At 38.5% G+C, this 25,801-nt stretch overlaps 1 protein-coding gene across 3 annotated transcripts in view; it reads right to left on the reverse strand.

Moving 5' to 3' along the window:
* The window catches only part of RAB3GAP2 (RAB3 GTPase activating non-catalytic protein subunit 2), a 90,129-nt gene that overhangs the window by 49,822 nt on the left and 14,506 nt on the right, over window positions 1–25,801 (reverse strand). For all 3 annotated transcript variants that reach the window (XM_027122222.1, XM_027122223.1, XM_027122221.1), the window contains exons 2-8: window positions 21,765–21,826; window positions 8,251–8,374; window positions 7,297–7,378; window positions 5,396–5,443; window positions 5,244–5,319; window positions 4,830–4,931; window positions 614–713 (exon numbers count right to left, since the gene is read on the reverse strand). In XM_027122222.1, the coding sequence (XP_026978023.1) occupies window positions 614–713; window positions 4,830–4,931; window positions 5,244–5,319; window positions 5,396–5,443; window positions 7,297–7,378; window positions 8,251–8,374; window positions 21,765–21,826 (594 nt within the window). The remainder of the gene's footprint in view (window positions 1–613; window positions 714–4,829; window positions 4,932–5,243; window positions 5,320–5,395; window positions 5,444–7,296; window positions 7,379–8,250; window positions 8,375–21,764; window positions 21,827–25,801) is intronic.

Here is a 25,801-nt window from a genome sequence, read left to right on the forward strand (position 1 = left end):
GTAAAGATTAAGAATTCTTGACTATTTGTGCACTTTTCATGCCAAAGTCTGGAAATGATGTAGCTGCCTATGTAGATTATATTTAGGTCTCTAACTTTTCTCTGTTCAGAAGTGTTTCAAGTTGCGGAAAGCAGCTGTTAACTTCCTGTTGGGTCCTGCCTCCTGTGAGGAAAATGCCCCCTGCAAACTTTATGCTATCTTTACCCTCAGTGAGAATGGAAACAACGTAGAATCACAAGATTTTAGTATGCTGGCCCAAATAGCTGCCCATCTAGTGAGAAATCTGGTTTCTCAGCTAGATGCAACTAAATTCTCCACCTCAGTGTTGAATCTCTCTCTTAACTGGCCAAGACATATTGCTGAATCAGTAAATAAAGCCTGCAGTTCAACTGACAACATGTAAAGAGAGTTGATGTTCTAGTCCTGGCCTTTATCTTACTAAGCAATCTACCCAACAATGCACTCCCATTTCTACAGTAACCGGTTTTTTTTTTTCCTTTAAATCTAGTTCAGAAGGCCTTTTTAATTTAGAAGACATATTTAATTCTCTAAGTAGATTAAGTTAAATAAGACAAACATCACCAGAGGTTAGCTATTTCTTGGCCAAAATTACCTTTGGCCACCTGATTTCGACAAGCACGAAGAGACTGAAAAAGGCTAAATCCGTCAATAGTCACGATGGCAGCTGGATATAAGATACTCAACTCTTCATTCTATTAAAGGAATAAGAAAGAAGAAAATAATAAATTTTCATTATTGCCAAATAAGCATATCTATTTTTCTATTATAGCTGAATGTCATTATTAATGTCAAATTTTAAAATACTATAACTAAACAACTGTCAAACACCCAACACACAAAACAATATCAGGCAGAGGAACAGTAAAAATAGACAATTTCAGAATGCCTTTTGGCCAAGGACTTAACGTTCTTCTCAAATATGAGCCTTCGTACATGGTGAAGAACGTTTTCAGGATAGATGGTGGGAGTAACCAAAAAAATGTACAATGTTTCATAAAAATGAGATAGAGTCACTGTATGGATTAAAAACAACACATAAAAGTAAAAAGAAGAGAAAAAGGAAACTCACCTGAAATCCCTGACATACATCAGTATATAGTGTCACATATAATCGCACACTTTTGTATGAGACTATACCATATAACATGTTTTTGGTATTCTAAAACTATTCTATAACATGTTTTTCATTACTCAATAATACGTCCATTATATTCTTCCATTTTAATAAGCGAGCAAATCATTTTTTGTTGTGGAGATGCTGTATTTCATTGTATGAACCAAAATTCAGTTAACCAGTTCTTACTGATGGACATTTAGTTTGGCCTCCTGCTTCTGCCTTTGTGCTCCACCACCCATGCTCCACAGACAGCATGATCTTCCTGAGACTCGGCTGATGGAACCACTCTCCTGATTAAATCTCTCCAATGGCTCCCTTCTGCACTTAGAATAAACCTGAACTCTAACCATGCTACAAGATGCGGCCCGTCTCTAACCTCATCTCACATCTCTGCCCTGGCTCCTTGAACACGAAGGCCATTATCACCTCAGTACTTTCCGCGTGCCTGGACCTTCACCTCCCAGGTCTTTGCCTGCCTAATTCTTCTGCTCGTTCAGGTCTCGGCTCAAATGTAGTTGCTCTGAGAGGCCACTCCTGAGCCTCTGTCTCGAACATCATCTCCATTCCCTCATCTCAGTACGCTCTCATCCACATGATTACTTCCCTCACGGCACCTATCAGAGGCTGGAATCGTCTTGGAATCCCTAGTTATTCATCGTTGGTTTCCCTCCACCATCCCCAAACTGCAGGCCCCACGAAAGCAGAAACTTTGCATGTCTGGTTCACCAATGGATTCTCAGTGGTTAGAACTGGGCTGGGCACATAATAGGCAGTAAATAAATATTTGTGAATGAATTAAATATTTTCATTATTATAAACATCACTGCAATAAACATTCTTCTGTATATATCTTTTCACATCACTTTGGTGTAAATTCCTTCAAGGGGGTCTTTTGGGTGTTCACGATTTTCATCTGTGTTATTAAACTGTCTCAACAAAGTACCTATCAATTTTTACTTCTATCAACAATACAGGACAGTGTCTGTTTTTCCATATTGTCACCAACTTTTGTTAATCTTCGCCAATCTGAAAGGCGAAAAATTATCCAAATGTAGTTGCTTATAGTCCTTAGATTATTAATAAGGTTCAAATTTTTATCATATGCTTTAGACCAATTATATTTCTTCTTTTGAGAATTGCCTTGCCCCTTTTTCTACTGGACTGTTGGGGTGTTTCCATTTTTAAAAGACATTTGTGGGCCACAAGGGGTGGGAAGCAGGGGACGAGGGAGCTGGAGTATGGGCTCACATAACAAGTTCACAAAGCTACGCTTACACAGTCCACTGAGCGTAGCAGCGGGGAGAGAGCCCCCGACTCGGAGGAACTAATCACCAGCTCGTCAGTTATCTCCAAAACGAGACCGCCTTCCTGAAGAAGACACTCATACAAACACCAGTGGCCCAACAGCAGCAGAAATTATGCTAAATGACTGAGATCTTTATGCAGAAACCGCGGAAGAAGTTTCTTTGACATTCCAGAAAAACATTTGGAATCTTCTCCTGCAATGATCAGCCATCACACCTACTACACTCACTGCCCCCAGAACTGAATTACAGGAAATCTGCTCCTGTGATCTTTAATATATCTAGGAGTATACTGAAGAAGCAGCAAATAGATATTTTTGATATATAAACTGATGTATTAGATCCAGAGATACTGTGTAGAATGCAGGGTAACGACAAAGGCTTCTCTCCGCATGTTTAATAAGAGTTATTTTTCAACTAAAGGATTTTCTTGACTCACAAAAGCAAAGAGCAAACAAATACTTAAATGTGAGTTATATTTTCCCGCCAGCTCTAAAAAAAGGTTATTATAGACATAACCAAGTTTAAAGTGTTTAAAGAACCTTCATCTTCCAGAGAATTTGTAAAAAAAAAAAAAAAAAAAAAATTATCTTCTTGGATTTCCAACAGCTTCTTCCTTGTTTCCTTCAATAGTTCCATTTTCTCCTGTCTCCTTACGATGAATATTATAAGACTTAAGTCTTCAGGCTTCAGTTTTATTTTCCTATAACCTTTATGTGGAGGAATTCACTCATTACCTATGACTTCAACCATCGTCTTCAATCTAGTCTTTGTGTCCATATGGTAGTTCTGTATCACTACAGGCATGATGGTATTTTCATTTTATTTCCTACCATCACCTCAAACTCAACACGTCCAAAACCCAATTTAACAACCTTTGTTTACTGCCAAAGCAGTCCCCTCTTCCAACTTTGTCAACGGCACACCTCAGGATGGAGACCTTGGAGCCAACCCATTTTTCTTTTTAAAATTCAACATCTCAATACGATAACCAGTCCTGTCAAATGTTCCTCCAAAATGATTTTTGTACTAGTCCTTTCTCTTTCCACAGCCATTGCAGTCCTGGCTCCCAGCACTGTACATCTATTACAGATCACTTAAAAAACCAGATAACTAGCCTCCCTGATTCCAGGCTCTCACAAGTCCAATTCATCCTGAAGAAAGAGTCCTTCAAGATCCCTTTGATTACATCACTTCCTTCTCATAAATCTTTAGTAGCTTCTAAATCTCCTGAATCGACTCCAATTCTCACTTGGCTTTCAAATTTATGAAAAATTTGGCCGCTCAGCCTATTCAACAATGTCTCATCAGTTACTAACATAGGTTTCTTTGTTGTCTCATACATAGTCCTGTGTTTGAATCTTCCTTCATTTTTCTCCTGACTACCTAAAATGCTTTCCCTTCTTTTCTCACTAATTAAGTTCGATACCCATTTTCAAGGCTTAATTCAAACTTCACCCCCTCAATGAAATTTTCCTGTTTTGTCCTAGTCCTAGTTGATCTCCCTCTTCTCTAAACGTGCACAGAAGTTATTCTGTCCATAAAAACTAGCAAATAATAAGGTATTGTTTAATATTACTGATTAACTCATTCATAGGTATTAATAGGTATTAGTCTAGTCTCTCTTACTAGTTAAGTTTCTTCTAGAGCTCCAGTCCATCTATCGCACAATTTAAGTCCACATAGTCAAATTTGAAGATTTGTTTACTTCAAATCTTCTGGAAGCAGGATAGCACAAAGAAAGAAGGCGTATTATATAGTTTTGACAGGGTACCAAACAAGATGTGCTAAGAGTGTATCAGTTTATGTAGCTCTACAATTACTTTTTGACTGTGAGACAATGAAAATCTCACACAGCACCAGGAAGAAGCGAAAACTGTGGACAGCCTTAGACACTCAACAGTATTATTTTCTCTATCAAAATCTTCAATGAATATAAAATATTTTCCACAATAAATAAAAATTTAATAACCCCGTTTCTGAGAAATAGGTTAGTGCAATGTGGTAGCACTATGAATAATACAGCTAGAACTTTTTTCTTCTACTCTCTATATAATTTTGACACCTAAGTTCAAATAAAAAAGATATAAAGTTACAAAATACCATTTTGTACCTTAAGTCACTATTAAATTGTAAAACTGAGAAAACTTTTTATCTTCTGACTTAAGTGTTTTATTTCATTATAGAGCAAAGCATACAATATTTCATTAAGTAAGTAAAAGCAAGACTGGTATTCTTTACTTGAGTAGCTTATATTTCTATTTAGAATATGATAGCACAGCTAACTGTGCCACAAGCAGATACTTAAAGTTTCCACCCAATGAAAGAGGGAAGAAACGACTTCAAAGTAAAGCCACTACTACTCTGGACACAATCTCTTATGCTACCTGCTCCGTCACGCCAGGATGTCGTGGGATTTCATAGGTCCTGCACTTGAGCTGTAGCACTGGGTCCTCATTCAGGAGCTGTGAGAGCAAGAGCACGCCACTCTAGGAGGAAGCACAGAGATAAGCCCTGCTTGTTTTCTTACCAATATACCGAAACAGGTACGGCCAGAGAGCATCATTCCCCCAACAGGCCTTCCGTGGATGCCTGGTAGTCTGTTTGCAGAATATGGCTTCTCTTCTCTATAGCTCCTATCAGAACTTTCTACCACCACTGCTCCCCCTGTTCCAGCCTCCACCCCATAAAGTATCAAATACACAGTCCCAAGGGGCAGGTGGTCATGAGTCACAAGTGAGTGTGATGGGGATGGGTTACCAGTCAGCTGTTATCTCGGAACCGCACAGCACTCAACTCACCTCTGTGTAGAAGCGTACGTAACCCGAAGTAAAGCCCACCACAATGCAGGTCCAGTCTGGTCGTCCAGTGGAACTCCTGTTACGAACAAAAGTGACGATCTTAAGCACTCATAAATCAAAGCAAAGAAAACAAATGACTCATTCATCCTTACCTCTTCTGGCTTGCTAGTGGGATACACAGAGCACTGGTTACACATTCCCTAGAAACAAAAACAAAAGCGTATGCTTACCTAATGAACTGATCAATTACTTTGAAAGCTCTATAATGGGATATTAAAGGGCAATAAGCGGAAGAGGAGCTCTGTGGATCAGTTGTATCCAATGCCTACATAAAAAAACAGTAAAACTCCCCCCACAAGTAGGGTCATAAAATCCATTCACATAAAAGGTAATGTCATATTCACTTGTAGTTAATAAAAAACAGTGTTTTTCACTCTGTATTGTCGTGAAAAGCACAAAACTGAGAAAACATCAAATGATCACCAAGCAGTCATTTCCTACTGTTCCCCTCTCCTCTGCATCAGCTAAGAACTTGGGCAGAGGGTAGGAGGAACTGGCAATCACATTACAGGCAAGCTGCATTTCTGCTGAGTACGTTAATCTAGAGACTTACTGTATTTCAATTGGCTGGCTTCTCCTTTTATATTTTGCAGAAATTGCTCCTGATAACCTATTTCTACGCACCTGCTAGGCTGGATGGTCCCTAAAAGGTTTTTTTTTTTCTGACACAGACTTGAAAAATTTGTCTCGCACTCAAAGACAAGCCTCAAAATTACAATAACTCCTACTGACTTTCATTTAACCTGTAAAACCTCAGGACCATCACCAGCTTATTCAACAAAATATAAACCCTCTTCCACATACATCAAACCAGATAATCACCAAACAAAATTAACCTTTTTGTTTGTTTGTCGTCTCTAAAGTAATTGAACCATTATGTTTGCTTTGCATTTCGGACAGAAATTAAATGTCTTCAAAATGCTTAGACTAATAAATGACTTAAGGAGAAATACTATTTATTTTGATAAAAGTAGAAAACAATTCATTGAGTACCTACAAAGTGTCAGGCATGTACTACGGATTTCTACTTGGTTGTCTTTATCTGAATTCAAAGTCTGAAGAATCTTATTCATTCCGACCAGGTATCTTTCAGTCATAAAAATTTAACTGAAAACAGGTTTTGGCTGCAGGTTCCAGGCTAGCAGCTCCATCATGGAACCATGCTAGAGATCTGGTTTTAAAACTCTTACTGGGACTTCCCTGGTGTCACAGTGGTTAAGAATCTGCCTGCCAATGCAGGGGACACAGGTTCGAGCCCTGGTCTGGGAAGATCCCACATGCCACGGAGCAACTAAGCCCGTGTGCCACAACTAAACAGCCTACGTTCTAGAGCCCGCGAGCCACGACTACTGAGCCCACATGCCACAACTACTGAAGCCCGCACACCCAGAGCCCATGCTCCACAACAAGAGAAGCCATCGCAATGAGTAGCTCCCGCTCACCACAACTAGAGAAAGCCCACAGGCAGCAATGAAGACCCAATGCACCCAAAAATAAATAAATAAAAGTAAATAAAATTTAAAAAAAAAAAAAAAACCTCTTACTGGATCAGTAGGAAACTTGAATTTACCAGCTTGCATTTCTGAAGTATTTATGAGTTTTAAGAATTAATGTAGCACTGTCCCCTTTAAGTACAAGCCCAATGCTGGCAAAGCAGAGAAGACAAGGGCTGCCCTTGACTTTTTAGCTGAATAAAATTAATGAAGAGCTGAGGAAAAGACAAAATGTAGGCAGGATGCTATGGGATTCTCTCTGAATTCTCCTTTAAATTCTCTCCAAACAGGTCTTTTTTTTTTTTTTTAAGTAATCACATGGTTAATAAAATTAAAATTTACTGGCCAAATCATGCTCTACAACTTATAAAGCTGCAAAGAATATACATTTACTAAACATTCCAAACAATGAAACTTCTTAATAGATTCACATACAAGTCAAACCATTTCACATATACATTTAACACACAGAGAGACAAAAAAAATGAACTGGTACCTACCCTTCTTCGACACTTAAAGAGCCACTCCAACCAACAGCAAACTGCATTTCTTCCTTCCCTTTATCACTATGTTTCCATTTTGCTGAGAAAAAATTAAGTTATCACACAAAATAACTTCTTTAACTATAGTATACTAAAACAGAATTTATAAATTTCACTCTTTCCCTTTACAATGATGAGTACAGAATTGAATAGTTCTATATTAATTGATTTGGGTCTTTTTCTAGGTAAATATAAGATAATGTTTAAAAATTTTTATAAGATTTATATAAAACTCTCTCTTTAGTCTCTTTCCTCTAATTCAATCCATATAATAAAGTTATTAATTCTTATGTACCACCCCACCTTTCTTATTTATAAAACTACTTTTTATCTTTAGTTGGCAGAGAAAATTTTTCTATTAGATTTATGCTACTGGAGGGCACATCTGCTTTATAAGACCATTCCATATCCATTAAATATAAGATCTTATTTTGATCAGTGAGGTTTTCCACATTCTATATATACCCAAACTTTAAATTTAATCTTCAACAAAAATTATAAGCTGAAAACGTATGCCCCAAACAGGAAACTACAGCACTGTGAGTTTTCAAATTAGAGTTGAAAGTCACTTGACTCACATTATTACTAAGAAGCAGTCAGTGCCCTTTTTAGCTCTGACTGCCCCTTGCAAGAACTGGGCAATGCCCAGTACTGCCTCTGAAATGCCATAGAGAGACAGCTACAGTATCTGCAGCCAAGAAAGAAAAAGAGAGGAAAGAAACAGAAAAGAAAGGAAAAAGAAAGGGGAAGAGAGAGAGAAATAAAAAGAAAGAGAATAAAAAGTGTTATATAACGTATCAAACTATGGAATGCCACCATATAATGCATACGAGAGAAGTAAAACTTTTTCTTTCTGCCTAATCCATTTTCTATTCTATGCATTAAAATAAATGAAAATAACAGAGTACTTACGCACTAGAAATACAGCTTTTTGCTCCCGAGTTATAACCATAAGATCATTGGTTGGAGATAAGGATAAAACACAATCTTGAAGCCAGGAAGTTTTTTGTGTTTTGCACGTATTTCCTTCTTCTTCCTGTGAATAAAACTACAATTATTTCCATGGAAAAATATCGAGAAAAGTTCAACTCAGCATGTCCACCTTGAGAAGCAAGGGAGAAGAAAAAAGGGATAAGAAACCTTCCCAATTCTTTTATAGTCTCAGTAATATTCCTTATCAAAACATGTCAAAGATGACCAATAAACAAAATATCCACTACAAGCAGATCTCAGTTTTGAATATTAATTGAAATTTAAAAAAATAAAACAGATAGCAAGACATTAAAAGAACCTTCCATAGGGATTATTCTAGGAATAATTCAGTACTAGGAAATTTAGTAAATAACCCTATTTGAGACAGATAGCTAGGGTATCTGCAGCTAGACAGCAAAGAAAACATTATCTGACAATTACGACCTGTAAAGTATGATAATTTGGACACATCTTTTTATGTAACCTGAAAGGTGTTCTCTTTTTTTAATTGAAAACGCATTCACTATGTAGGTAAATTCCCATGGTTAAAAATTCACAGATCTAAAAAGGTCTTCTTTGCAAAGTCTCTCTGATATTCCTGTATTCCGGCCCTCCTTTTGTTCACTCCGGAGACAGCGGTGTGATCGGTTCTTGTACATCATTTCCAGAGACACAACTCACATGGGCAAATACATTTAACTACCCCTTTTCCCCTTTTTCTGACACAAATGGTAGCATACTATATGCATACTTCTCTATTTTACTTTCTTCTCTTAGCATATACCTCAGACTTCATTCTACATGAAGTTTCTTAATTTTTTAAATGGCTGCATAGCATTCCATTGTATAGACACACCATAATTTAGTCAACCAGCGCCCTACTGATGGACATTTGTGTTGTTTACACTCTTTTGCTGCTACAAACTATGCTACAATGAATAACTTTATACATTTGTCAGTTTATGTGGGAGTGTGTCAGCAAGCTAAGTTTCTAGAAGTGAAACTGTTGGGTCAAAGGGAATGTGTATTAGTAAATTTGCCAGATATCCCCAGAGTGTGCTCCACAGAAGTTGTGTTAATTTATAATCTGACCCAGCAAGTTTTGAAAGTGCTTGCTTCCTCAGGGGCTCTTCAAATGATGCTTCAACTCTGACTGATCTTCGTCCAACTAACAGGTAAAAAGTAATATCTCAGTCTATTGCGTTCCTCTTATGAGTGAGAAGAGGCATTTTTTCATGTGCTTAAGAGCCTTTTCTATGAACAGCGTGTTCTTTCCTTTGCAGATCTCCTGCTGGATTGCTGTTCTTTGTCTAGCTGATTTGTATATACTCTTTACATACAAGGAAAATTGGTCCTTTGAACCTAAGAGTTGTAAATAGTTTTTCCAGTTCATGTCGTAGCTTATTTTTCTTCATGCAGAAGTTTTTTTATGTAGCTAAATTATCAACCTACTTATTCTCTTACGGCTTCTAGGTTTTATGTCATGCGGACTCCTACCTCACGCAACCCTACCCGATAGCTTTTGGATTGAATTAATCAAGATGGGGGCGGGTAAGAGGGGGGAAGAGATGCAGCCTGCTTTCATTAAAAAAAAATAATAATACATATTTATGTTTTTTAAACTTTCAGTAAGCCTGTATTACTAGCATAATGAAATTTTAAATATTTTAAAAACAGAAAATCATCCTAATCAGAAATATTACAGTAGTATTTCTAGGAAAGATAAATTATTTCTTGCTGTGATACTATCAAAGAAATGTTTAAAATATAAATAAAATATGGGTTATAGGACATCTTCAGGAAAATCTCCAAGTAGGTCTGAAGCCTCTGGGATAGGCATGTGATTATTTTTCCTTCTCAATGGAACACTGAGGAATAGATTTGGAACTTCTTTCTTCTGCAAGGTATGCTGAAGAGGCTGCACCCTCTCCCGAAAGATAACGAGAAGAGTAATACTGGCAAAATCCCAGTTTTGTTTTAGTAAAGCTCCATTTTTTAGGAATTTTGCTATCCAGTTTGCTGTTTTGTTTTGATTTGTTTTTTCAGTTTGCTGTTTTGAATGTGTATTTTTCTACATATAAACTAGGGAGAAAACGATCCCCTAAAGATGAAAGTTATAAGGTAAAAGTAAGTTGTAATTCAGTTCTCCCTGGACCCACAATTTCTGTCAGAGCATACAGTCTCTGTTTAGCCAGCACTCACCCAGGACTCCTCACGGTGCCTGGGATGTAAGCTGAGGGCATCACAACCCTATGGTTCCCTCCCCAGGAACTGAGACCCAATTATACCAACTCTGAGGTTCAGGATTTTTCAAATGATTGGAGTCTCCCCTTCAGTAAGAAGGCTAGAAGCAGGGCAAGTCATACAGGGATATAATTTAGGTATTGTGTTTGATAAGAAATTAGGAGCGTCTAAAACTCTTTGATTGGTCTCTTATCCTAAAATTTCCATCTCATTGCAATAAAAAAGAAATCCAAACAATGCTCCAGAAAAGGGATAATGCAGCTCTCATTTTGGCAAGTTCCACAAAAAATAACTGAAAAGAATAACTGAACATCTATACAAATGGGTTCTTCCTTTTATCATACTTCCAAAATTATGTACAAACAGTAAACTCTAAAAAGTCTGTAAAAGTTACTTTTCAACAAAGAACACGATTTCTGTGTTTCTATCCTGTTTTCAAAATAATGCCACTAATAAGGATGAGATCTGTATTTTTATGTTTGCTCAAAAGACAAAGAGTTTAAGAAATTCAAAGATGGAAGGCATTGAAAGACTAACTGGCCCAAACCTCATTTCATAATAAAGATAGCAGAGTCTTAGGGCAGTTGAGAGATGTGCTCCAGGCCACACAATCAGTGTCAGAGCCCAAAGGAGGGCCCTGCTCATCTTGGCGGGTACCTGCGACAGCTCTTTGAGAAGCCTGGCTCCCCTTGGGACTTGACTCTAGTCTCAGTCAATGAAAAGTCCTTCTCAAAAAGAACTTCCCTATTACTTATCACTATATACCAGGCTAGTCTTTCTGTGGTTCTGTGAACCGACTTAGAGCCATGAAGAACCATACTTGAACATGGGAGCCAGCATATTCTTGAGGCATTCCTTTAAGCATTCCTTTAGAAATACTCTTCCCTCTCTCTTCTGTCTGTCCATCTCAAGTTCCAGTTCCTATCACAATTCCATCCTCCTCTGACTTCTACCGTCTTTCGAACTTATTGCAATGAAAACTCTTACTATCCTCTGTTTATGCTGGGATTGCATTTCTCCCATGCTAGACTAGAAGCCTTCTATGCTTTCTATGACTCAACTCCACATGCAGCACAGCCCTAATGGTAAAAATGAGGAAATAATAGCGTTCCAATTTCTCCTTACTTGTAGTCACAAAGATATTTGAATAACCTAATATTTATTCTTGCACATGAAACTGTACGACAATGAGCAATTGATTCAAAGTTAGTATCCTAAGTAACGTATCCTTAAGTAATAGTATCTTTAGTTATGTTTTTCCTTAAGTAATATTACGATTTAACATTTCAAGATTCTGGCTGACAGATCCATGGCAGGTACAAGTTATATATAAAAAGGGACAGAGTACTACTCCCTTAGTTGGGCCTAGAACTCAATGTCAAATTATGATCATGCTCTGTCTGCCAGCAAATGGACTACAAGTGATCCCAGAGCAAACATGAATTTTGCCACATAAGTACTAACCAAGATAAAAGCACAAGAAACCGATATCACTTACACAGAAGCAAATTCAGAGACACTACTCCACAATGACTAGTTACATCCCCAACCCTGCTGAGCCATCTCATAAATGTACATTTTTAGTAGCATGAAACCAGAAAAAGAATCTTCACATGGGTCAGCATTCCGGTTTCATCTCTTGATGATGGGGGGGAAAGGGGGTGAAAACCAATATCTTCTGTCATTCTTCACTGCATTTCCTTTTCTATGTCCTCTCTAACTCTCCATCTTTCCTTGTAGCTGTGGGACTAAAAGCAGATCCCCCTAGTCTGTCGTGGCAAAGCTGGGCGCGTACAAGCAGGAGTTCCATACACCAATTGTGAAAACAGGTTAGGAAACGCTCACGTGATTCTGTTATACAGGCAGACCTCAGAGATGTTGCGGGTTTGGCTCCAGACCTCCACAATGAAGCAAATATCACAACAAAGTGAGTCACGTGAATTTTTTGATTCCCCAGTGCCTATAAAAGTTATGTTTACACTGTCCTGTGGTCTAATAAGTGTGTAATAATAGCATTACGTCTTAAAAAATGTACATACTGTAATTTTAAAATACTTTATTGATAAAAAATGCCAACCATCATCTCAGCCTTCAGCAAGTCATAATCTTTTTTGCTGGTGGCGGGTTTGAAATAGTCCAAGAATCGCCAAAATGTGACAAAGAGACATGAAGTGGGCAAACGTTGGAAAATGGCACCGATAATTTGTTTGAGGCAAGGTTACCACGAACCTTCAATTTGCAAAAAAAAAAAAAGCTATATCTGCAAAGTGCAATGAAATGGGGCATGCTTGTAGTATATATGTTATGCTATATTATTATATCATATCATCATTAGGATTTGATGTGTCATAAAATTCTAGAGCTAAAGTTTTAGTCTTGCCACTTGGGAAGGATGCTAGCTTTTGTCACGAAATGCAAGGCTGCGTGCTCTGAGGACGAGCTCAACAGCTCTTCTGATCCACAGCCACAGTGGGGTGGGCGTGGGACGACCACCAGCTCCCGGTCACATGTAATTCCAAAGGCACAACATTCAGTGTATCAGGTTCAATAAGATAAAAGGCTGCTAACGACACAACTAAAAACAAGTGATATCCTTAAAATTATACACAGTGGTAGATTTTTGTTATTTCTCCGTGGGTTTAGCTATTTTTCCCCAAGCAGTGTAAATGTTATCAGAAAAGCATAAAGCAAATTTACAAATTGACAACAACTGGCAGTGGAGGTGGGAGAAGAAGTCTTACATAAATCAAATTTCTTTCAATAAGTCCTCAAAAAAGAAAAAAAAAATCCCTTGGTACATCTGGGTGATGTACATCAACAATCAACATGCTATATACAAAGGCAAACAAAGAATAAAAGGATGGGAAAGTACATGTCCTAAATGGTTCTATAATGTCTGCTACACTGTAACCAAGCAATTTGGTAGAAATCAGGCCACAGTCACTTGAAATCTCCTCTCACCATAAGGAAATCCTTTGGTATCATCCTAAGCAGAGGACAGTGGGTCCGTCAAGAAGTGTTTGCCCCAGATGTGTGCTTGCGTTTGGCCACCTAACTCGACAGGAATGAGACAGGAAGGACGGCAGTGATTTGGATGATGTACACAGCAACATCTGCCAAACACTTACTAAGCCAGACACTGTGTTCAATGCTTTACACATAAGTCTTACTTAATTCTCACTGTCACTCTATAAGGAAGGTTCTATTACTACCCTCATTTTGAGATGGAGAAACAGAGACTGATCAAGGTAACTTCTCCACATGACACAGACCGAGCAGGGATTTGGACACAGGCATCTGGACACAGGCCCTGGGGTTCAACTGCCTGGGCAACCTCTGTGCTGCTTCCACACTGCACGGCCCTGGGAAGCTGGGCCCTATAAGGAAAACTGCCACAGCACCTTTAACTCTGCTCTGCTGCTGGGCATTCAGAATGAAGGGGGTGACGAGAAGCTCTACCCCGCTTCTAGACTAAAAGACGAGTGCCCCTCAATGATTAAAAAAGTAAATGGAGGAAAGAGGGCTGTAAAGGCCTAGTAAGGATGTGCCAGGAAGTCTCAGCACACACTCGCTGGCCAGTAAGATGTAAGCTCATCACTGTTTTCTACCATAAGGGCATCTGCCTACCAATCAGATTTTTCTGAAAACCTCCCACACAATAATGGGGCCCACAGCCATGAACAAAACTCCCTTGAAGATAATGATCCTAAAGTAATGCCATCCTCTGACAAGGCAGTTAATTTCCCCAGCGAGGCATGATATTAAAAAAAACAAAAACAGCATCACCAGGGGCTACCACGGCTTTTCACAAAAGCCAGCATGTACCCAGTTACTAAAGGTAACATTAAATACATCCATTAGACATAAAACACAGCCCCTGTTTCGGGGTGGGAAGAGAGAAAGTATAATTTTATTTTAGTATGGCCTAAACTTCAAGGATTTTTCTTTGCCTTGAGACTAGTAAAATTTTTTCTCAATCTGCACATATAACGGAAACCACTGGTGTGGGTTATGAAAAGGAATCTTTTCTAAACGCTAGGGCTGTGACAAATATATATTTTAAAAATTTACTTCTTTCGATTTTAAGCCCACAAATTTGTCAAACGATTAGTCTTTCACAACGCAGCAGATGGTAAAACTGCAGTAATTTAACCGCCTTTCAATTATAGCTGGCCACCATGGGGGCTGGTAAATTATCACTGTGTAAACATAGTGGCAAATGTTTTCTGGTGTATCAGCTACTGTGATGACTAGAGAACCACTGAAGTAGCCCACAGTAATTTTTCAAAGCTTTCAATTTTAGTTAATAAGTCCGTCGTTTGCAATTTTCACTGTCACTGTCATCGTGCTAACTTTCACAGGTATGTACACGTAACAGTGGCGCCAGCAAAATCCAGTATAAGTAAGGGTCTGTCAGCATATTCACTGTAATTCTCAGTAGTTTACTACCTAAAGCAAAGAAATAAACTAGTCAGCTACACTTTCTAAACAAAGAGACAAGTGCTTCAGCAATTTTGAAACACAAAAAAGTAAATAATGCCATGTAAGTTTTCCTTTTTTCTAGTCTACTATTAGCATATATAATACCCAATGCTTCTCAAACATTTTTTTAGGTAGCAAGACTTTTTATTCCCGAACAAAATTTTATACAATATCTTAATACATGATATAGATAAAAGCAGAAATGAGGAAGCTACCTAGCACCTTTGCAGAGCCCTAGAGCTTTCTCTAACGTGGCATGAAAAGTACTGGTCCCGGCCATTTTCCAGATCAGGGACTAAAATTCTCAAGTGAAAGATCTTAAGGTCTTGTCAAAATTAAAATGAGGCAAGGCAAGAGCTCTAAATCTGGTTACAAATTTGATTACAGATAACCCAAAGAAAAAAAAATTACAAACACAATTAGTCACAAAACCCTCCGACTTCAATCTCAATTTTTAAAATTATTTTTCTTCCTAACCTTAGAGGAAGTTAATGATAATTCAGTAACTCTTACAGTTTTATTTCAATTGTCAATTCAAGTGGGATTAATTCTGCTATTATTTATTTTTTAATTGTATATATAATGTGACTCCATTTTTAGAGAATTTTCTGGGTGGCCCATTCATCCAACCACTCAACCAAATATGCCTACATTTATAACCTCTTAAAGTTAATAATGATGATTATCCTTAGGTGTTAGAAAGTTGATTATCTTACTCTTTTTATTTTTCTATAATACCTGAATTTTCGGTAATAAACGTGTCATTTTTACAAAACAAATTCATTACTCACAAAAAAATTCATTTCACAAATAATTACAATAAAACACCAAAACTAAAAAGCATACTTCTTTATTTTTGAAACAACTGTTTAATATTAAATACTAAATCTATGTGCTCCCTAGGCACCATGGGATATAAGAAAGTACCAAACAATTCCTGCTCAAAAACTTTACTGTCTAGTTGGACAAATAAGACTAATAAACAAGAATCAATTAGCACCCAATACAAATCAGAATAGAGCTAATAGTTAAATTAAATGCTATGGACTTTAAATTGCTATTAGTGTCCACACACACACACACACACACACACACACACACGCGCGCTCGCGCGCTCACACACACACGATAACAGTACACGTTCCTAAAAAATATTTGAGTGAAAAGCTTGAAAAGATGACAAACCTCACTCATAAATTTAAAAGTACAAATTAAAACACTGAAATGGCATTTCACACCATTCTGATTTTGCAAAGATTAAAGTTGGATAATCTACTAGGGGCAAACAATTTCAAAAAGTACCGGAGAAAAGCAGGCCTCTGTAAGAAAACATAACCATCTCTCATAGTTCTGAGTTTCCCAATATTGATAAAAATACGGGTACAGAGAAATATTTCATTTTTTACAAAATAAATAGAGCACAATGGTAAAAAGCAATTACCTCGGAGCTGTTTTCATTTCTGTGACACAGAGAGTAGAAGGAGGCACTCTCATGTACTGTGTTTGGAATGCACACTGGGGCAGGCTTTTGGCAGCACCCTTCAACAATTTTTATTAAAATTTGAAATATGTACACTTTTTAACCTTAGCAATTCCACGTTTAGTTATTTATTCTAAAGGAAAAAGAAGAATGGCTAACATTTATTGAGCACATACTATGTATGTTCCAGGTACTATTCTAAGCACGTCTCATTTCATCCTTTTAATAATCCTGTGCTTTTAATCCTATAATAATCCTATTAGTCCCACTTTAGGAATGACGTAACTGGACTGAGAGAAGTTAGGTAACTTGCCCAAGGTTTAACAGTCACTGAGTGGCAGAGTTAGGACAGAAATTCAGGCAGTCTGACTTTCATTCATGACACTACACTCACGTGTAACCAAAGATGCATAGTAGATATAAAGATGATTACAGCATCTCCTGTGATAGAAAACAGAAAAGACAAAGAACAAACAAAAACAAAATGTCCCTCACCAGGGGTGTGGCTAAATAAATCATAGTATAGCTATACAATGAAACAGTTAGTATTCCTTTATAAGAACTAGATGATTTATATATGCAGACACAGAAAAACTTCCATATTACATTAAATGTAAAAGGCAAGAGGTAGAACAATATGTAAAAATGAAGTCTACATGGACTTTCAGGTAAAGAGAGAATTAAACAGATCAATTTTACTCTCACTTTCCCCAGCACTCTCAACCCCACTAAAAACAACAGTAGAAGAGTCTGTTTCAAGTACAGACAAAAAGAAGGAGAGGAGAAAAGCCACTAAAATTTGAGAGCTAGAAAGCAGACGGACAGGTGGTAACTGATTTTACAGTCCCTGGAAAACTAACTCCCACTAAAGTGGTGGTGAGGAAAGATGAGAAGCAACCCCAGCTGCACTGCAAGATTGCCAATAGGCTTAGGAGTTGGTGCCAGCTCCCCCTGGGAGTGAGGGCAAAGATGCGGCTGAAGTCGGGAGGCTTGGTTGAAAGCAGGTCCCCAGGTCCCTTCCCCCACCCCACACAGTCAGCCACTGTCCCTCCCTCCCTGGCAGAAGATCAGAGGCCCGTCACCAAGCCAAAACCAACTGACAGAGCTACCCTGCAGGAATGCCTGAGGAGTCCAGACTTGAACTAAAATGAACAACTGTCAACAAGAGCAAGGAAAAGTGGAGGCTGACCACATAGTGAGACTAAAAATAGGTCACTTTTAAATATTTAGGAATACATAGTGCCACCAAGACTGAGCCCAGATACTGGTTGGTCTGTGGCCAAAGACCGGGGAACAGCTTACACTCACCTTTGCTGGCTGGCAAACAATCCTTTAACTGCACTTTTCACACTAGCAAATCACTCCACCGGTATCTACGAAAACCCAACTCATGGCCATAAAGATCAAAGGGTTTTTTTTACCCCCTCTGCTATTTTTTTTCATTTATTAAATAACTTTTTTTTAATTGAGGTAGGGCTGATTTACAAGATCAAAAGTTTTGAGGCCCCCAAAAGAGGCCAAGAAATTTTAGAGAACAAAAAGGTAAAGGCAGCAAGAAAAGCTGGGAGAGTTATACTGAAAGCCATGGGCAAGCCCAAGACTTCTGAACTCCAGCACGACTAACATTTTGGGTGGACGATCCTTTGTTTGAAGGGCTGTCCCGTGCATTGTAAAATGCTTCACAGCATCCCTCCCTGGCCTCTACCCACTTAGATGTGCCTTCCCCCAAGTTGTGACAAACAAAAATGTCTCCAGACATTGCCAAATGCCCCCTAAGGGGCAAAATCACCCCCAGTTGAGAAGCACTAGGCTAAACCCAGCTTGTGTTAACATGGAAAGTCACTGGCAAAATGAGTGTTTCTAATAGTCCAAGGTCCAAAGTCCTGATGAGAGCCCACCTGAGGAAAGAGACCCTCTGCGGCCACCATCCCCTCACAGGAGGAGGGCCTCGGGCGCATCCTTAGCGTAATGTGGGTGCTCTCCTTCTGCCTCTGGCCAATCCACTGCTTACGTCTCTTGCGTGGTAGATAGCACCACACTCTAAGGACACTAAAATAAGACAAAATATTTTCCAGCATTACCCCAGATTATTAATGCTCTAATGCTCTAATCAGGTCATGCTGTCTCCTATTGCTCAGCCTGTAAACAAACATTTCTCTGGGGCCCCTATCTGACCAGCATGCTTTTTGCATTCCCTGTTAATCTGCTAAATCATTAGTGCCTCCGTAAACTGCATTATGTCACCTTCTGTAAAACAGATGGGACACATTCCTAAGGTGTCTCTTAAGTGGAAAATTTCCATGCTGCCTACCACCTTAACTGAGGACCTTAACCCAGGACCTTCTGTGCTTCCTGTTCCAGAAATCGCCATCAAACAAATCCTTGATTCTATACTTCCAACCCTTTGGTCTTAATACACCAACAAAGGAAAGCTCATTAAACCTGCCTTGCCAGTTAAAATTAAATTAAACCCTACCAAGCTTCTTCCCGAACCGGCTAGATTCCCATCATAGCATGAGGCTGAGCAACACACCACTTCTTTCCCAAAGTAAAAAAATTATAACCCCAACTAAAAGCCCTTACAACACTGTAAACAATTCTATTTACTATTTGTTATAGGATCATTAATAGGTAGACGTTGTAGTACAACTACCTTCTTTTCCCATTTCCCCCAGCCAGGTCCCCTTTGTCATGATGTCAGCTTAAAATACAGTACAGAGGAAGATCTTTGTTTTGCCTTTTCTTCCGTCTTGAAAGCCTATCCTGTTTGCCTTTCAATCCTTTCGTGTATTTACTCACAGGCAAGGAGGAATTCCTTAACCTTATTCATTGCACTGGTACACATAAAAGTTACGCCTGACATGCATCCAATATTTGGGGCATTGTTATGGACTGAATTGTATCCTGCAGCCAAACTTCACATGTTGAAACCCTAACCCCCCAATGTGACTGTATCTGAAGATTGGGGCCTTTAAGGAGGTTAATTAGGGTTAAAAGAGGTCGTAAGGGCACAGCCCTCTGATAGACTGGTATCCTTCTAAGAAGAGGAAGGGACACCAGAACCGGTTCTCTGTCTTCGTGCACAGGGGAAAGGCCAGGTGAGGACACGGCAAGAATGCAGCCATCTGCAAGCCAGGAAGAGGAGTCTCACCAGAAACCAACCCTGATGGCACCTTGATCTTGCGCTTCCAGCTTCCAGGACGGTGAGAAAATAAATTTCTGTTGTTCAAGCCACCCAGTCTGTGGTATTCTGTTATGGCAGCCAAGCAGACTAACACAGGTACGAAATATCTACAGGAGAAGGACATTTGTCCTTTTCTATAAGAGAAGCCATCCTTAAAGTTCCAAAGCCTACCAGTGTCACAGACGCTTGCTTTCTTGGACGTGGCTGGCTACTGCTGATAACAGATACTAGAATATGCTTTCTTCCCTAAGCCCTCATTACAGCTGACACCCCAGAATCGAAATTAAAGAGGCTTTCTCCTTCCTTAGAAAAGCCTTATCCAGACCCCTGGTACTAAATCTCTATGATTACAAAAGCCCTTTACTCTCTTCTGCCATAAAAATAAGAAACTACTCTCAAAGAGCTGACAGACTTCTGGAGATAAAAAGCACCCTAAAGTTTTTATAGTTGTCTGCTGGACTCAGTAGCAGCGAGTTGGCCTTCAGGTCGGCATTCGGTGGCAGTGGCTACTGCACTTTCCTCTTAGGTACCCTTCTCTGTGGTTCACCGACACACCATTGCAGCCCGCCTAAACGGACCAGAACACAACATGTCTCTAATGCCAGACTAATGAAGAATGAAAGCCTACTTTCTTCTGCTGGTCACAGTAACCACCACCCAATGGCAATTGATAGAGAAGCCTATCATTGTTTTGACAGTTACAGCACCCTGACACAACCATAAACTGACTTTATGACAGTCTGCTTTTTCCAGTCCTGGTCTCTCTCATCTTTAATGTGGCCAAGGCCCGCCAGGTGGACTCTGAAGGAAGGCAGGTTTTGAGTTTGCTGTCTGTCCATGACAAGAGAGAGTCGAAGTTCCCTCTCCATGCCGACTAGGTGGCTACACCTATTAACCTTGACTAGGGCGTGTACTTCTGCGTTTCACACATCTGCCAAAAGTTAACTCTGATTCTTGCCATGCCTCTGGAGCTGGCTGTGCCTTTGGACTTGTTCATCACCATAGCTGGTAGCAGAAATAACAGAAATCTTTTGCCTCAGCTTAGTAAACTTTCTAATAGTCCTGGTATAAAACATGTTTCTCAGCCAAACTTCATAATGATCCTATACATGGAAAGTTCTGGATGATGCTGCAGTGTAAGGCAGAGGTCATACCCTTTTCCCTGGCCACAGTGCCATTTATGTTCTCACCCACCAAACAGGCTCCCTTGGCAAAGATGTTGTCTTGTTTTGAGGACAGGATCCAAATTCAAAGAAGCTCTCTTAAACACTGCAGGGAGACTTTAACATCTGAATAACCTCTGAACCCCACTGTCCTGGCCCACTTTTGTTGTCTTCCAAATACCCTCACCATGTACAAAAGACTGTGACAGGGTAAAGGGTTCAAACAGTTAGGAATGATTGCTACACCCAGAATTGTTGTCAACGAGGCCTAACAATACTGTTTCACTCGCCACATTTGCCAAATCCACAGTGTGGGCAAATCTGTCAAGACAAAGAGAACAACAAGCCTCCCTCATCCCTGAGGGCCACTTGTAAATATTCAAATTTTATCCGAATGAAAAAATATTCCACATGTAAGTAATTTCATGTGTTTTCAGAATGAGCAGAAGCATACTTCAGCTTTCCACTGAAACAGTTAAGATGCGTCATCCCCAGATTTAGGATCTCCTTGCCAATAAAGAGAAGACAACATACTTTACAGGTCAGATTTAAAGGAGGCCTGATAACACTTACACATTCTAACTAGGCTGTCATTGTCTACGTCACCCAGAAGCAGCTGAAACAGTGGAACATCAAAATGAAATACTGTAAAATAAACCAACACATGACCTTTATGAGTAGGAGAGGCAACCTATTCCATAAAGCAGCCAAGGTGAGCTTTAAAAACCAGAAATCAGATAGTGCAGTTTCTGATCACATGCAGACTAAACTTCAAATTCACAAAGCTCTACACCAGGCCTGCCTGATTTTAAAATGTTAACCTAACACTGAACTATGTCACCATCATTACAAAAGGAAAATGCCGCTATCAAAAAGCATGCACATGTTTACAAAGACTTACAGGTTCTTGGGGCTCTGTTTCTTCCCATGCTCCCCAACCATCATCTTCCCAGTTTGATTTACCTATTTTGAAAAAGATGAAAAGTGCTTACATGAAATATAGAGCTTAAAATATTTTAAAAACATTTCCTGTAAACATAATAGAATCAACCCCTGATATATAACAAGTATTATATAAATATAATGTTCATATTAAGGAAGAAAACAATGGTAAACTATACTAGATCAGGATTTTGCTCTATGTAATAACAACCGGGAAACATTTGACCTGAATTTCCAAATGTATGTAAAAGTGTGCAGGTTATTTGGACCTTAAGATACTGGACATCGAGTTTATTTACATTTAGATCAAACTGCAAACGTGACTTTAAAAGAATCTTAAAATGACAAATATTTGTTACTTAAGACATCAGTCAAGTTAAATATACACAATGACCACAAACATGCCTAAAATTCCACACAGATATCTTTAAAAGTGTTTTAATAAGACAAGGTATCAAAGATAAAGAAAACTGAATTTTGAAACCAGATAGGTCTACTATTCACCACCTTTTCCTGATACTCTGTGATTTCTTATATGTGAGAACACTCTCTTGGATTAAAATAAGATGTTCAACCAACACTGCAACGGGGAATTAAAAATCCCAAAATTGATTTGGACAGTATGATCCCTTACAATGCTCGTGTTACTCATTTTTATATAATTATCTTTGAATTTATCTCACATCATATCAGAAGAGAAGGAATAAAACTATAATTTTTAAAGGAACTACTCTGAAACAAACAGTATACTTTATATGTATTACCTCAAATTAAATTAAAAAAAAAAAAGTTCCCCCAAAATGTGAAAAGAGCAGGCAGTTGCCTAATTATAAGTTTAGGCCCCAGAATCAGATTACCTAGGTTCACATCCTGGATCCAGCACTTACCAGCTCTGCGACCTGGAGCAAGTTACCCTGTACCTATAAGTTTTAGTTCTCTTACCATAACATCATGGAAAACAACAGTACCTAGTGGGGTTGCTGTGAGAGTTTAAACCAGACAGCACACGAAAGTCCTCAGTGCCTGACACATAATAAGTTCTCAATGCTAGTCATCAGGATTTAGCTATCAAAATACTACAAAATATAAATAAAATACTGTATTTAAACCAATCAGCTTCAAAATTCTGGGGGAAGAATCAACTTAAAAGATGGGACTGAACCTGTTATCTAGGATGCTGACAGTAGGAAAGAAGGCCCGCGTACCGCAAAAAACAAAACAAAACAAAACAATTTAACAAATGTTCTGTTAAATACCATGTGCCAAACCCTGTAGGAGAAACACAGAAAAACACAAACATATGAACTCCTTTTCTTGAAAGAATTTGTGATCTAGTGTAGGAGAGAAACAAACATGTAACAGCCATGGTGAGTGCTGTCATCGAATACTATGGGAACTCAGATGAGGTAGTGACAGGGATGAAAAAATATAGTGAGGAGTCATCTTCAACTAAGTCTTTAAAAAGCGGCTAGGAACTTTTCAAAGGCAGAGGCAAAAAAATGCCATTTTCAGATAGGGGTTATCACATAGCAACTAACATTATTCAGCATTTCTACATGCTTCAATGCTTTATAGACATTAATTCACATAAGCATGACAAGGATCTTTTATCACCCCCTTTTTGCAATGAGAAATACAGATTACCTCGTCTACGTAACTCTACCAAGATGACAGAGGATTAAGTGGCAGAATGGGGTTTGAACTCAGGTCTGCCTGAATTCCAAAGCCCAAGCTAGCAAGTATTCTGCTATACTTACTCCTACGGCTTATAAAGAAGGATAAGATTAGGAAACAGTGGTGCTTGCAAATAAGGTCAAAAGCAAGATATTTATTATTTTAAAAGGGAAGAATTCCCTTGATATTCAGACGTGTAAATTTTTTTTGTAACTTGGAAAGTTACAGTTTGCTCTTCGGCAATCTAATTCCGTTAGGCAATCTCTTTATTCTGCTAATTTTTCCACTGCACCAAAAACAACTGTCTTATTGTGGGCTGATGGCAACTAGGCCATCCCATTTATACGCGTCTAGAAAATGCTCTCTCTCGTGAGAAGCAAAGACCTAGTAGAGCTTATCACTCTAAGGTCCACAATTCAATGTTAAAATTGCTATAAAAATATTTATCAAATTACCACAAATCTTTGGGAGACCATGCAGCATTTAAAGTACTTCATAAAGGTCAGCTACTCATTTATTTATTCATTCATTCACTCATTCATTCATTCAACAAACACAGCACAGCACCTCTTCTGTGTTGGGCCCTGTGCTAATTAAGTGCTGGAGATACAAAAGCAAATAAGCCTTCAAAGAGCTTAGTTTGTGCACATAACCTTGTTGAATGCTGTACAAAAGAAAACTATGAAAAATGTGTTATTTCTCTTCCATATTGGTATAAAAAGTACCTGACTCAATTCACAAATGACTCATAGGATCGACAGAAGACAGCAGGAATTTGGATTTCCTGCCCCTGCAGAGACCCCGTTATCTCCTTACAGGCAATTCAAAACAATCCAATCGGACGAGAAATACCTTCTTTTTACAAAATACTTGTGTTCATGACAGTTTACCCATACCTCAATGCCTCTGACTAGGGAATTTCTATTAACAAGACAAAGAAAATTTAATCAGGCATCTCCCACTATCCCAGGAATACATTTCCCAAAGAGGTCACAGTACAAACAGAGGTCAAAGGAAGGTGAAACAGAACTGACTCAGATAGGTTAAAGATGTTTCTGAAGGCTGGTCTAGAATTCTATTTATAATCCTGTAAGAAAATGCATTCCAAATTCTAGTCAACCTAAAAATGGGAAACATTAAAAAAAACAAAAACGGAAATAGCTGCAGATTTGGTACTACCCTTGTGGCTATTTCTACTCAGTGCCAGCGCTAAAAATTTTGCAGCCTCCTGACTTATGTTGAAAATCATTTGATACTGTTTTGCAGGCTGCTATTTGACAGCTATTATTGTCGACTGGTAAAAAGTGTCAAAATCTCAGCACTTTACCAAGGTTATTTCTTATGCCCTCAAAATATGCAAGCAGATCAAGCACATTCTTAAAAAAAAAAAAAAGTTTATACTGGAAAAAATAGCCGCTGAATGTCTGATAAAGTTGCCGTTCATGTACAGAATTTTATTCAGGCAGTCCTGAATTTTATTCAGTTCTATGAGGGATGGTATTCTTCAATCCACATCATCATCAGTGTATTTTAACTGATCACTGATTAAGGTTGTGGATGGTCACAGCAACGTGTCTATCATTTGAGAACTATGCACTGTTTAATGTCAATACAGAACATCTACTGTAAAACCTTAAGATCTATAAATTTCTATGTACTCATGAAGAAATAAAACTAATTTACTTTTTGTTATCCAATTATGATTGTCTCTTAGAATAAATAGATCAAAATCTCCTATCGGCCAGGGTAATTTGAAAGTGCCAAGCTCTGGTATGACTTAAGAGGTAAGTCAGCTTAACAAAATGTACTATAGCGTATGGACACCAGGACATACAACTTCTTTAGGGTGGTCAGGGTCCAATGTAAACATTCCAAAGACCCCACAAATCGCCAAATCACATTGGTATTGGCATTTACCTAGTTCACCTAATGAGCCAAGTGGCAATCACTTCAGTCAAAGGCTAAGCTATAAGTTACGGGGTAATTTTAAGCGTTTTTTCCCCCTCCATATATTAAATAAATAAGTAGCAACCATCCAATCTCCAGAAAGCAATTCTTTAAATGACACTGTCATCAACTGCCTGTATCCTTTATTTTGCTGAAGTCCAATTCAGCAACATTGATCAGAATATTAAGAAAATGGCATCCATGTTCATTGTCTTTGTAAAACCAGGGTTACAGTCTCTTCTGCAGATTCCCCTCTCTAGGTAGCCTTAAAATGTCTGCAAGGAAGAGACTAAAATAATGAATTAGGGATGACTGAAGTTTCAGGGTTGACCCCATTCTGAAAACGTGAGGCAGATCGTCCACGGATCACGCTCT

This window comes from Aethalodelphis obliquidens, unplaced genomic scaffold (assembly GCF_003676395.1).
Source record: "Aethalodelphis obliquidens isolate GAN/ISIS:26980383/991018 unplaced genomic scaffold, ASM367639v1 scaffold24, whole genome shotgun sequence".
Lineage (NCBI taxonomy): Eukaryota > Metazoa > Chordata > Mammalia > Artiodactyla > Delphinidae > Aethalodelphis > Aethalodelphis obliquidens.